The 11,552-nt window shown below is 39.4% G+C and overlaps 2 protein-coding genes across 3 annotated transcripts; one reads left to right on the forward strand and one right to left on the reverse strand.

The window, feature by feature from the left end:
• The first annotated feature begins 3,869 nt into the window (after positions 1 to 3,869).
• slc25a4 (solute carrier family 25 member 4) lies at positions 3,870 to 5,743 on the forward strand. Its single transcript, XM_068322464.1, has 4 exons — positions 3,870 to 4,081; positions 4,729 to 5,215; positions 5,305 to 5,445; positions 5,561 to 5,743. Exons 1-4 carry the CDS (start codon positions 3,971 to 3,973, stop codon positions 5,716 to 5,718), a joined length of 897 nt encoding a protein of 298 aa, XP_068178565.1. The 5' UTR covers positions 3,870 to 3,970; the 3' UTR covers positions 5,719 to 5,743.
• A 143-nt stretch (positions 5,744 to 5,886) lies between these two features.
• cfap97 (cilia and flagella associated protein 97) lies at positions 5,887 to 11,304 on the reverse strand. Of its 2 annotated transcripts, none has more exons than XM_068322463.1 (5): positions 11,228 to 11,304; positions 9,564 to 10,471; positions 8,741 to 9,009; positions 7,184 to 7,342; positions 5,887 to 6,760 (listed from the first exon to the last, which is right to left on the reverse strand). In XM_068322463.1, exons 2-5 carry the CDS (start codon positions 10,444 to 10,446, stop codon positions 6,656 to 6,658), a joined length of 1,416 nt encoding a protein of 471 aa, XP_068178564.1. In that variant the 5' UTR covers positions 10,447 to 10,471; positions 11,228 to 11,304; the 3' UTR covers positions 5,887 to 6,655. The 2 variants fall into 2 exon arrangements, with proteins under 2 accessions (XP_068178564.1, XP_068178563.1); XM_068322462.1 differs by having other exon boundaries at positions 5,887 to 6,763.
• Between the last annotated feature and the right edge of the window lie 248 nt (positions 11,305 to 11,552).

An 11,552-nucleotide genomic window follows, 5' to 3' on the forward strand; every position in this document is an offset into this window, starting at 1 on the left:
TTACTAAATATTTTTTAACCATGACAAGAAAACTGTTGCATGTGCAACAGCTGTAGAGTTCAGGTCTGTTTCACCCTTCCAGCTTCCTACTCTTCACATTCATCCTGTCTCTGTCTCCACCTTTCTACCTCGGCACCAGAACGACTCGTGATACTTGCACTCCCTGTCATCATTCTCACCCCACCCTTGTTTCTCATGAGCCTCTTTTTTCCTTTTTTCTTCCTGTCTCCCCCATGCTCAGTGTCTTTCTCCACCCCCACCATGTCCATCTCTTTGTCCCCCACTGACTGTGTGTCTCCAGGTCTTCCTTATTGTTCATGGGGATTTCTCCTCAATCTCTGTGTCAGTGTTTGTGTGTGTGTGCGTGTGTGTGTGTGTGTGTGTGTGTGTGTGTGTGCGGGCGCGCGCTGCTCGGCCATGGGCACTGCCCTATGGGTAGGAAACATCAGCTGCGTGTTTCTCTCTCTCGCTCATCTCTCTCTGTGTCTGTCTGCCTCTCTCTATCTCTCTTACAGAAAGACACACATTGTCTTTATCAGTCTTGTAAATGTGAATGCAAACAACCAGCAAAGACACCAAAGAGCAGACGTGAAACACTTAAATAACCTTCTTGCCCTGGAGCCCTGGAGATGTCAGTTTCTAAATAAGCTCAGAAGAACCCAGTGTGCATCTAAGCCTGCAGGATTTGAGAAAAGAGGATTGGACTAAATTTGTGTCTAAACTGGAAAGTCGTGAGGCTGAGCAATGATGCAGAATATTTTAAATGTTTATTTTTGACAAAAAAAATAAGTCAATAGCAATCTGAAACTTCTTAAAATAAATGTAAAGGAGCAGTGGTTTATTTTTAATCAGTCCCACATTGACCGTGCTGCCACTATGACCACTCACTAGAGCAGAAAGTGTGAAAATAGTCCCTATAAAAACTAAAAAAACCCACTAAAAAAACCCAACAGTGAACAAATATATACATGGAATACTGAGGAAGACTGCGTTTAACTGTTTCAGTGTATGTACTGTATACATACTGTATATACATACATACATACATATATCTACACACCATATATATGTATGTATGTATATATACACACACTGTATATACATACTGTATATATACTGTTTATACATATATCCTGTATATACATATATACAGTAATATGCTGAACAGAATATATATATATAAAATGTCCTCAATGGGAAAACTGTTTATTTTACTTAATTGTGATTGGTGACAATGAAATAATCTCCAAATAATGATATCAACTTTTAACTAAGCCTTTAACAGATACACTGAAACAGTTTAACACAGTCTTCTTCTGTATTCCAAAGCAAAAAAAGAAAAGAAAAAAAAATCTGAAGAATTAAACATGATGACTGTAATATACTTTGCTGCCCTTCTAGAGTTGTACTGCATCAGTGCAAATCTGCAAAATCTGTATATTAACACTTTCACCATTTCTGAGTTCATAGAAGAGTATGGTTTCACCTGAAAAACAGTCTAAATCATATGCAGCAGTCATAAGCCACTAGTGGTCCCATGCTGGTGAGTTTTGACCCTAATATCTGTGGTTTTAACCCTGTCTGACATTCATAATCTGTATTGTGTTTGAGTCTCTGCTGGTCTAAAGTCTGAGGTCTAAATCAGTAGGGGATCAGAAGGAGAAAAACATGCTGTCAAAGTTGCTCCTAAAGTATAAAATCTGTGACTGCATCTGTGTTAGATCTGTACATAACAGCTTTGTGTACGCATGTTTATGTATGTGGCGGATGGTCTAACTGTCTGACACCTGCAGCTCTGCATATTCAAAATGCAAATCCAGGCCCTCATTCCCTCTGCAGCCCCTCCCTCAATCCGAGGTTACCGAGAAACAAGTTTTGCTGGATCACTTTTAAAGAAAACATGAAAACAGTTTCAACAGAAATAAATGTGGCATTAAAGATTTATTCTGGTATAATACAGGTGGGTTCAGATGATGTGCAGGCCAACAGTCTCTATCAATTCTCCTTTAACCATGAAGCTTGTTTCAATCTTTGGACAGTTACATGTGAGTGAATGAAACAAAATCCTTCAAATGATAGTGCGCAAAAAAATAGTCCTTCACAAAATTCATGCAATAAGGACAGCTGTGATGATGTTCTAGAAATGGAACTCCGCTCTGACATGATATGAGTAAATGTGTCTTAGAAAAAAAAAGAAGATTAGTGCGTGCCTAAGGCAGGTGCAAGCCCTTGTCTCCGCAAGCATCTGCGCAACTGGAATGTTGAAGTGAACAAGATGTTGAATCCTTAACCACCTCCTAAAGTTCCACCCTAGCAGCTGAGCCTGACCTCTGACATGGCCGCTGGGGGCTACTAAAGAATATCTCCCTGATGGGAGCAAGTAAAGTGGTGCATTATTTGTATTGTTGTAAGTGGAGTAAAGGGTGAATGAGGAAAAGCACCTGTTTCACTTGGTACCACGTTTGCCCTCAGGGGATGCTGACGATGACCTCTCATGTAAGACAGCTCTCTAGTGCCACCCTGTGACTATTAGAAGAAGTACAATGTAGCAGCAGAGAGACGGGAAAGAACCGTCTTCAGTCTGCATGTAATCTGATAATTAATAATAATAATAATAATAATAATAATAATAATAATAATAATAATAATAATAATAATAATAATAATAATAATAATAATAATAATAATAATAATAATAATAATAATAATAATAATAATAATAATAATAATAATAATAATAATAATAATAATACTCGTATTTTAGAAAACGGTTTCAAAGTCCAAAGAACCAATAGTTAAACAGCGCCACCAAGTCGTTAAGAGCTGTAATATAGGAGCGAAGCTGTGAAGCCATGGAAGAACTTCACGAATTCTATTTCGGTTTTTTTAAATGGACATTCCAAATTAATTCAGTTCGTCTGTCAAAGGCAATATTTAAGATCATTGTACTGTTGGTACCATTTTATTGTTTTTTTGGATCATATTCAGCTCGTCAAGCCAGTCAGAATAACGTGTCCGGTTTTATTTTCCACAATAAAATACAATAACGTGATATCGCTATTCGTACCGCTGGCGTTCACCTAAATTGAAAGGAACGTTTGTGTCTTTCTTCCTCTTGCACCACCAAAGACTCCATGTGTATTTTCAGCAGGTGCAAATTGAATGTAGTGAAGTGTAGGAATAGTGGGAGATAAAACAAAAAATAACAGGTTGATAATTTCACTGGATGTGCTTTTTTCTTATTCTACTATCTGGGGGGGAAAAAAATCCCGATTCCCTGCCCCCTCACTAAGAATCGACATTAGGTATTTGAACTAAACGTGTCATCCCTTGGTCTAATGAAAATAGGCCTAAATTAAAGTAGGTTTTAGTCATCTCAAAGTCTAATACATAACAAGTGAAGGGACATCACCGTGTTTTGTTTATTTGTGTTTATTGTACTTGAACCTCAGATGTTTTATTTGTTTGTAATCTATAGAAAAAAATATTAAATATTAAATAATAAGATTGATTCAGTTTAAACTTTACTGTATATAACTTTATTTCCTCAAATTTAGGATTTCTGTGATCTTTTTTTTAAAAACTTGCCTCAAGATTTGTTTGAATCGTTATTGAGTGCTGGAGGTATCAGGACAATGGTCAAGAGTCGATTAATTTATAAATACATGTATCATTATTATAACAGTTGCAGTGGAACCTTCTTAAATTGCTGTGTCCTTTAAACGTCCCCGGCTTGGCCCACTCAGGAACATGGCGCACGTCTTGAACTTCAACCTCTCATATTTATTCAGCTCCGCTTTTCTGTTTGCCAAAGTGCAAATCCATCACTCAAAATTCTCGCGATGAATGGTACAGATATATTAGGAGAGAAGGGGGGTACACGTCCTCTTGAAGGGGCGTTGGACTTCCCTGAAGATCTCACTGAGGTTTGGAGCGGTTGAGGTCTCATTTGTAGAGGAAGAATCCTGCCATGGCTGAAGGAGTGGTTAGTTTCTTGAAGGATTTTCTGGCTGGCGGTGTTGCCGCTGCCATCTCAAAAACAGCTGTTGCTCCCATTGAGAGAGTCAAGCTGTTGCTGCAGGTAAAATGAACAAAATTGTTGCCAAAAGTATGACTGTACGCCCATGGTTTAGTGCGCAAAGTGCATGTGCGTAAAAGTGTTTGATTTCGATGTACCAAACCATGAAATATTCATCTGGAACTCTGTGAAGAGAAGAATTGCCCAGGTTTTAGACTGAGTGTTGTGCTGCCCTTTCTGACTTCACGTGGTCTGACGCGTAATGTCAAGAGGTAAGTGAGAAGCTTTGCGTCAATGATGGATTACGCACCGGACTTTGAAATGTTGCTGATGTTGGCAACGGCGACTGGCCATCCTATTATCCGTTTTAGTTTTTGAACTATAGGGGTGTTTCTTTGATTATTTACCAGTAGAACACATGAGCATAGAAAATGTAAGTGCAACCCAAAGGCTAATTTTAACTGGAAGCGCGTAATCCAATCCACAGCAGATTCTCAAGTGGCAAGAGTGCATGTAGATCACTTTGCGCACAACACAACACAACTACACAGTCGTGTCTGGCCAGAAAAAACCCAACACACGCGCAATAAAATGGAATATAGTAAAATAAAACTGAAATACACAAGTTTATTCTGTCAGTGTTTGATCACATAAGCAATCACACAGTTCATTTATTTTTAATTAACTTTAATTATTATTGTTGTTTCTAGGTACAACATGCAAGCAAACAGATCACCGCAGAGACACAGTACAAGGGAATAATTGACTGTGTGGTTCGAATTCCAAAGGAGCAGGGTTTTATTTCCTTCTGGAGAGGCAACCTGGCCAACGTGATTCGTTACTTTCCCACCCAAGCCCTCAACTTCGCCTTCAAAGACAAGTACAAGAGGATCTTCCTTGGTGGTGTGGATCAAAAAACACAGTTCTGGCGTTACTTCGCTGGTAATCTGGCGTCTGGCGGTGCCGCCGGTGCGACTTCGCTCTGCTTCGTCTACCCACTCGATTTCGCCAGGACGAGACTCGCTGCTGACATCGGCAAAGGCGCAGCAGAGAGAGAATTCACCGGTCTTGGAAACTGCATTAGCAAGATTTTCAAAACTGATGGTCTCAAGGGTCTTTATCTCGGTTTCAACGTGTCAGTGCAGGGTATTATCATCTATCGAGCGGCCTACTTCGGGTGCTTCGACACAGCCAAAGGTGCGCACGTCTGTTTCAACTGACTTTTGAAAGTGATTACGTTTTCTCTGTATTTGTTTGGCGCGTAATTTAATTCTTGCCTCGAACAGGTATGCTGCCAGACCCCAAGAACACGCACATCGTCATCACCTGGATGATTGCCCAGACTGTCACCGCCGCAGCTGGAATTGTCTCCTACCCCTTCGACACTGTCAGACGTCGTATGATGATGCAGTCTGGACGTAAAGGAGGTGAGCGTCACTGACGTCATGTTTGCACAAAAATTTGATTTTGTGTGGCCCAATCATACATTTTACGCATACGTTCATGGGCATTACTTATTGCCACCAATGTTTCTATTTTCAGCTGACATCATGTACAAGGGTACAATCGACTGCTGGAAGAAAATTCTCAAAGACGAGGGACCAAAAGCCTTCTTCAAGGGCGCTTGGTCCAACGTGATCAGAGGAATGGGTGGAGCCTTTGTGTTGGTGCTCTACGATGAGATCAAGAAGTTCACATAATAAACTATTTCATCTCAGTCCTTAAGTACAGCCTTCTCTTTGAGTATGAATACTTTTATCAAAATAAACTGCTTGTGGTGAATTGCAATTTGGGCATGTAGGTTACCATGCCTTCTCAGCAATCTGTATTTACCCTACTGACAACGTATCTAAAGGTAGAGGCAATGCTGTGATGATGCTAAGGCTTTACGTTTCATTCTGTATGCACCTATTCTTTTGTATAACAGTTGCCGAGGCGCATGTGTTGTTATGCTGTGACCACTCTGAACCACACATCACATGTCACACATTATTTTATAAAGAATAAAAACACTGTATTAGTGTAAGGGTGTCATCTTCTGGATGCATCTCTCCTGTAATTGTCAGTAGCCATATTTATTTCTAAGCCCCAGAAATTCAGAATATTGCAACAATGACCTAACATGTAGAGCAACATGACCCTAAAACTGCTTTAGATAAAGGGAATTCCGCTGTAATTTCAATATTCCAGTTCATTTCAACATAAATGAACAATCTTTGAATTGGAAGACAACATCTGGTAGTTGCAATCTGAATGTATATATTGTTATATTGACCACTGTGTAACAAAGGCTCAGATCACTTCCACTCATGTTACTGATACATTTTTTCACATGCATATACTGTATGTATATGGGTGTACAGCCCAAGACCTAGTGGACTAAGCTAATACAAGTACCACCTTAAAGGTTATTACAGTATTACTGCAGCATCCGCTTTTGTTTTTGGGTAGAAGTACTTTATTGACAGCGGAGATGAGACAAAAATTTCAGTTTTATATAAAAGCATGCAATTGGCCGGTTGAACGTCCAGTTTTATCTGATAACTATTGACATGTACAGAACAAAAACATTTCTAATATTTATTTTTCATCATATAAAAACTAGTTCCTACTGCGTGGTTCATGACAGCAATGTTTTCAGCACCAGGCTGGTTGGACTGCACTCAGTTTCTTAGACTTGGATGTCTTGCCATGAGTCAATTTCTCTGGAGGTGTGGCTGGCAGAACTGCAACACCTGGAACCTGCTGGCAGCAACAAAATATATTTTCTGATTATATTCCAACACTTGCTCCGCGGTGCACTGGCGTCGTGCCAGTGTCTCTCGCCTCACGCCCTACGCCAGCTGAGATAGGCTCCAGCTCCCCGTCACCCGCTACGGCGGATAAGGCGGCAGAAAATGAATGAATGAATTCCAACACTTCCCAATGTGACCAGAAAGTTTAAGTAAAATTTAAGAAATTGTGAAATTATGAAACCATGTCTTTCTGCCACCAGTTTACTAATACATTTGAGATACGTAAAATATTAGAATTGGACATTAGCAGGAGCATTTGGTCATAATTATTTTCCTCTGTATAAAAAAAAGCAGGTTTTCTGATCGCCATATCGTAAAAGTGTTTAGAGTACATCATCTGTTTAAATATGTGCAAGTGTATATCACCTACCGGAGTGCGTCTTGAACATACAGCTCCCCTTCGTTGTGGTGGACACACAGGTGGGGTACAAATGGCTTTCAGGGCAACGTGTCGCTGGTAGTCTGCCAGCTGCTCTGAGCGCTTTAAGCCTTTTGTAGGCTTGGCTGACTCAAGCTTCTTCAGGAGAGCCTGAAAGGATAACATCGAAATGTTAGCGTGGTGGGAAATGGTTAGAAATTTAACTTGAAAGCCAACTTTCCTGTATATGACACATCAGAAACGTGTGCTTTCACTGTGTGAGGTCACTGCCAAAAGCTTTCCCTTTAAAAACGTGTGTGAAAACATTTTACTTGATAAAACAGAGGTGTATTATTTACAAAGAATGTTCCAGACAAATTCAGCTACTTTAAATACTATATTAAATCATATTTTTGGATTTAACACTATTAATGAATACAAAATACCAAAAAGCACAACTATACAATTATGAAGCAAGTACAGTTTGCCAGATTATACAAGAGAAAAAAAATTGCAAAGAGCAGGATATCACATGTCTATATGCATGCTGTGCCGAAATTTCTTAGTGGAGTTTACATGATGCAATAAAACAGGCAGAATGAGCTGCAGTCAACAGATTCTTCTACTGAATGTCACACCCTGCTGGGGTAATAAAAAGGCACTGTTGACCTCTATTTGTGGTCAAACCAATAATTTATTGCTTTTCCAATACATGGATTAGAAAGGGCTTTGAAGACATTTCTGCCCTTTACAATAGCAGTACATCTTTAATTGAAAATGAATACTAAATTTGCAAATGGCTAATTTTGAAATCCACTGCACTCGTGCTGCTTGCACAGGACAAATGGGGTATCTTACATGTGTGGTGGATATCCTGCTCACATGCAGATTCAGTTACTTCACACTAAGAATAGAGAAAGCAAAGAAAAGCACTCCTGACAGCATAGAAGATGGAGTCAAGAGGGAGAACAGTCTGTCCTGAAAGTAGCCCAAACAGTTTAATTCATAAAGGATTTTGTGCACGATCGTAGCGAAAAAGAAACATTAATGACATTAATGACATTAGGTGACATTAATAGGAAGAGCAAAATTCATTTGTAACACATTACTGGCAGTCAATTGTAATTTCCTGAACCATTTTTAATCAGTGCTACCAATCAAGCTCTCTGTTTCCTTCATCAAGTGGTCAGTTAATATATAGGGTGAGAGGTTAAAGCCAGATATCCCAACCTATCCTTTAACGTCACTCTGACACTGGTCCAACAAGACCACCTGCTGCCATCTGTCCAAGTCCATCCATGTGCACTTTCAGGGGAGACATTCTTGGTCCAATACCAACTAACTATAACCATGAAAACTTGTATTCTTTAATAAATCTACACTACAGGAGAGGAAATACTGCTAAGAATTTATCGTAACATTACAGCAATCATGGGTTTGAAACTATTTGATTTGCTTATAAATATAAAAAAAGTAAAAATAAAAATTTTACACCAATGTCTAAGGTATTTAATACAAAAGTGTTTTATTCAGAAATGCATGTTTGCGGAGTTACGAACCACAACTCACCAGGTTATCCCTCTCGATGCGTCTCTGTTCCCGCTGTCTGTTGATTGCATTGTGAGAGAGGCGCTGTGTGTTACTGGCCTGGCAGGTTTTCTTCCCCATTGCACTTCCTTGTCTGGACCCTGCATGGATACGTGAAAGCTCCCGAAGAAGTCGATGATTTTCTTGATCGATGGTTCGGACCTCATTATTCTTGAACGAGTAGTTCTTCCTGTTTCGTCCTCCATAATAAACCAGTTTATCTCCAGGCAGACTCTCTGATATCAAGGAACCTGACAGATAAAATAGACATTTGCTTAAGGATCTCAAATATGGCTTGATGTTTACAGTGATGAATGCATTATGGAGTGAACTTTGGTTCTTCCTCTGTTTCATTAATATTGGGATGGGGGTTAAAATTTAGGTGTGAATAACTTAGAACTTCTCAGCTTGGTGAGTTTGGAACTAAGTTAAATGTCTGCAATGTTTAAAAGTAAGTCAATGCAGACCAAGCAGTAAAGAATAAAAAACAAATAACTTTAATAAACCTAGCTCACTCAAATCTATCCTTTACACGGCACAGGATGCATTTCAAGAGGTGACACCCCTTCAACAGTATTATATAAAACACTAAATACTGAACTTTATCCAATACTTACTTCTAACCTGTGTTTCTGTACAACTGTACAAAACACATTTCCACAATAGGGATAAACTCGCAATGCTTTTTCCATGTACAAAATTCTTAGTGTTAAAAGGTCTTGAGTCAAACAGTTTAGGAAACACAGGCATAAATCAAAGGGCATAGCAACAATCACAGACAATAAAAAGGCACAAGCTTGCTCACACTTATCTACTTCTTGAGACAAGTCCTCGTCTTGACGTAGGTCACTTAGACCACTAGAGGGCACACTCTCTTTCTGCTGATCTTTCAGGCTTCCTTCATCGTCTGAGAAGTTTGGGTTCAAGTACAGGAGCAGGCTGGAATCAGGAGAGCAGAGTGAGCTCACGTCTGTCACCGAGTCATCTGACTCTGAGTCCACTTGGGTCGTTCTCACACTTGTTGAAACATAAGAATTGGTGGCCAAGAGAAGGGATGAGGAGTCCACAGTTCCTCTCTTGTTGCTGCTGCCACAGGACCTCTCTGACTTTGCGTCAATGCTAGTTTCACTTGAAGTCGAAGATGGGCTCCAGGTGCACCGATTTCTTCTATATTTTTTTGAAGATATCCTTTTTCTCGAATTTGCACAAGAATGTTTTGGACTGGACGATAATTCTCCTTCAGACTCATTTGGACTATTTGCTTCTTGATCATATCCCTTGCTGACCTGAGCCAGAAAAGCCAAAGTTGTCTCATTAGATCTTTGTGTGTTCAAATTACAGTTCTCTTCATATGTGGAGTAATTATAGCTGACTTGCTCTAAAGTAGAGATGACACACGATGCACTGGATGCCCTGCCTGAATCGTTTTCCTTTTGCAAATTGTCTTTTGTTTTTCCTTTGCTATTATCACGCTTAGATGACATCATCTTTGTCGCCTCCGTCCTTGGGGTACATATGCTTTCTGTATTTTCGGTCTGTAGCTCTTCCTGTGCTGGCAGACTGTCCTTATCGGCTTCAAGGCCTTTCTCCAATGTTTTGTTTCCATCTTTGCTGGGGCTTTTATCATCACAGTCACTGTCAAAAAAAGAATGATCCACTTCGCCTTCTAGATCACTGGGGTTGAGCATGGCTGTCTTCTACAACACACTGAATCTATAAGGCAGTATAACACAGGACAGATTACTGTTTCAAGAATTATACAGATGAGCGTTGTTTTTTTTTTCATTTGAGTGAAATCATCACATTTACACAACATCACAAGTAACTAATGATTTATTCTATGTACCTAAAGTCTGGCTTTACCCAGAAAATGTGAGCAAAGAAAATACAAAGTGACTTTAGTATGTATTCCATGTTTTAGCTACCTAGGGGAAAAAAGCAACATGAAAACAATTTTAGGCTTCCTCAGTGCATCCATGGTAAATGCAGTGTCCTCCCAGCACTGATTACAAAAGGTTAAAAGGGTCATGAATCAGCTTCGATTTTCCACGTCTCGTTCAAAGTAGAGCTGTCTGTCATAAACCTGACACTGGTGCCAGCATCCCATGTCAATTGTCACTAACCACCGACTGTTTTCGTTGTGATGCGCATGTTTGGGATGTCTTCCAACAAAAAAAAAAAACACCAATCATTTATTTTATTTTCTATGTGCTTAAAAAGTATCGCGTTTTGTTTGTTCTTGTTATTCGACGATATTGGTCAACAAACTCCCAGGTGAAGCCTATTCGGTTTAATAGCCTAGCATAACATGTCAGATTTTAAGATTGTATTACAGAGCTTTCGCCGTTGAGCACGGATGTTATAACATGGTGAAGGGTCGCACGACAAACAGGTTTTCATAAACACACACGTATGCATGACTTAGGAAAAGATGGGTCTGTTGAGAAAAAGAATCAAATATAAACTTACGTCAGAACATTGTCTTTTAGTTGGCGACAGCTAGCCCAGCTGCCGTGAGCAGACTTGCTGCGCTGTAACCATACAACGTCACTTCCTGACAACGACGACAACGTCACACGAGCGTAACAACAAAAACTAAGGTCAAAGGCCACGAACTCTATCCTAAAAAATGAAGTTAAACATCCATCCGTCCATCTATTTGAAAAAAATCAAGAATTTTACCTAAATTCCCACTATTTCATCATTTATCGTAACATTTGATGTTAGTTAAAAGTATTTGTTTAATATTGTGAGTAATTTGACTAGAAATGAATGCACAGGTAAATTATAAGGG

The sequence above is a fragment of the Antennarius striatus genome, chromosome 8 (assembly GCF_040054535.1).
Source record: "Antennarius striatus isolate MH-2024 chromosome 8, ASM4005453v1, whole genome shotgun sequence".
NCBI classification, from domain to species: Eukaryota; Metazoa; Chordata; class Actinopteri; order Lophiiformes; family Antennariidae; genus Antennarius; species Antennarius striatus.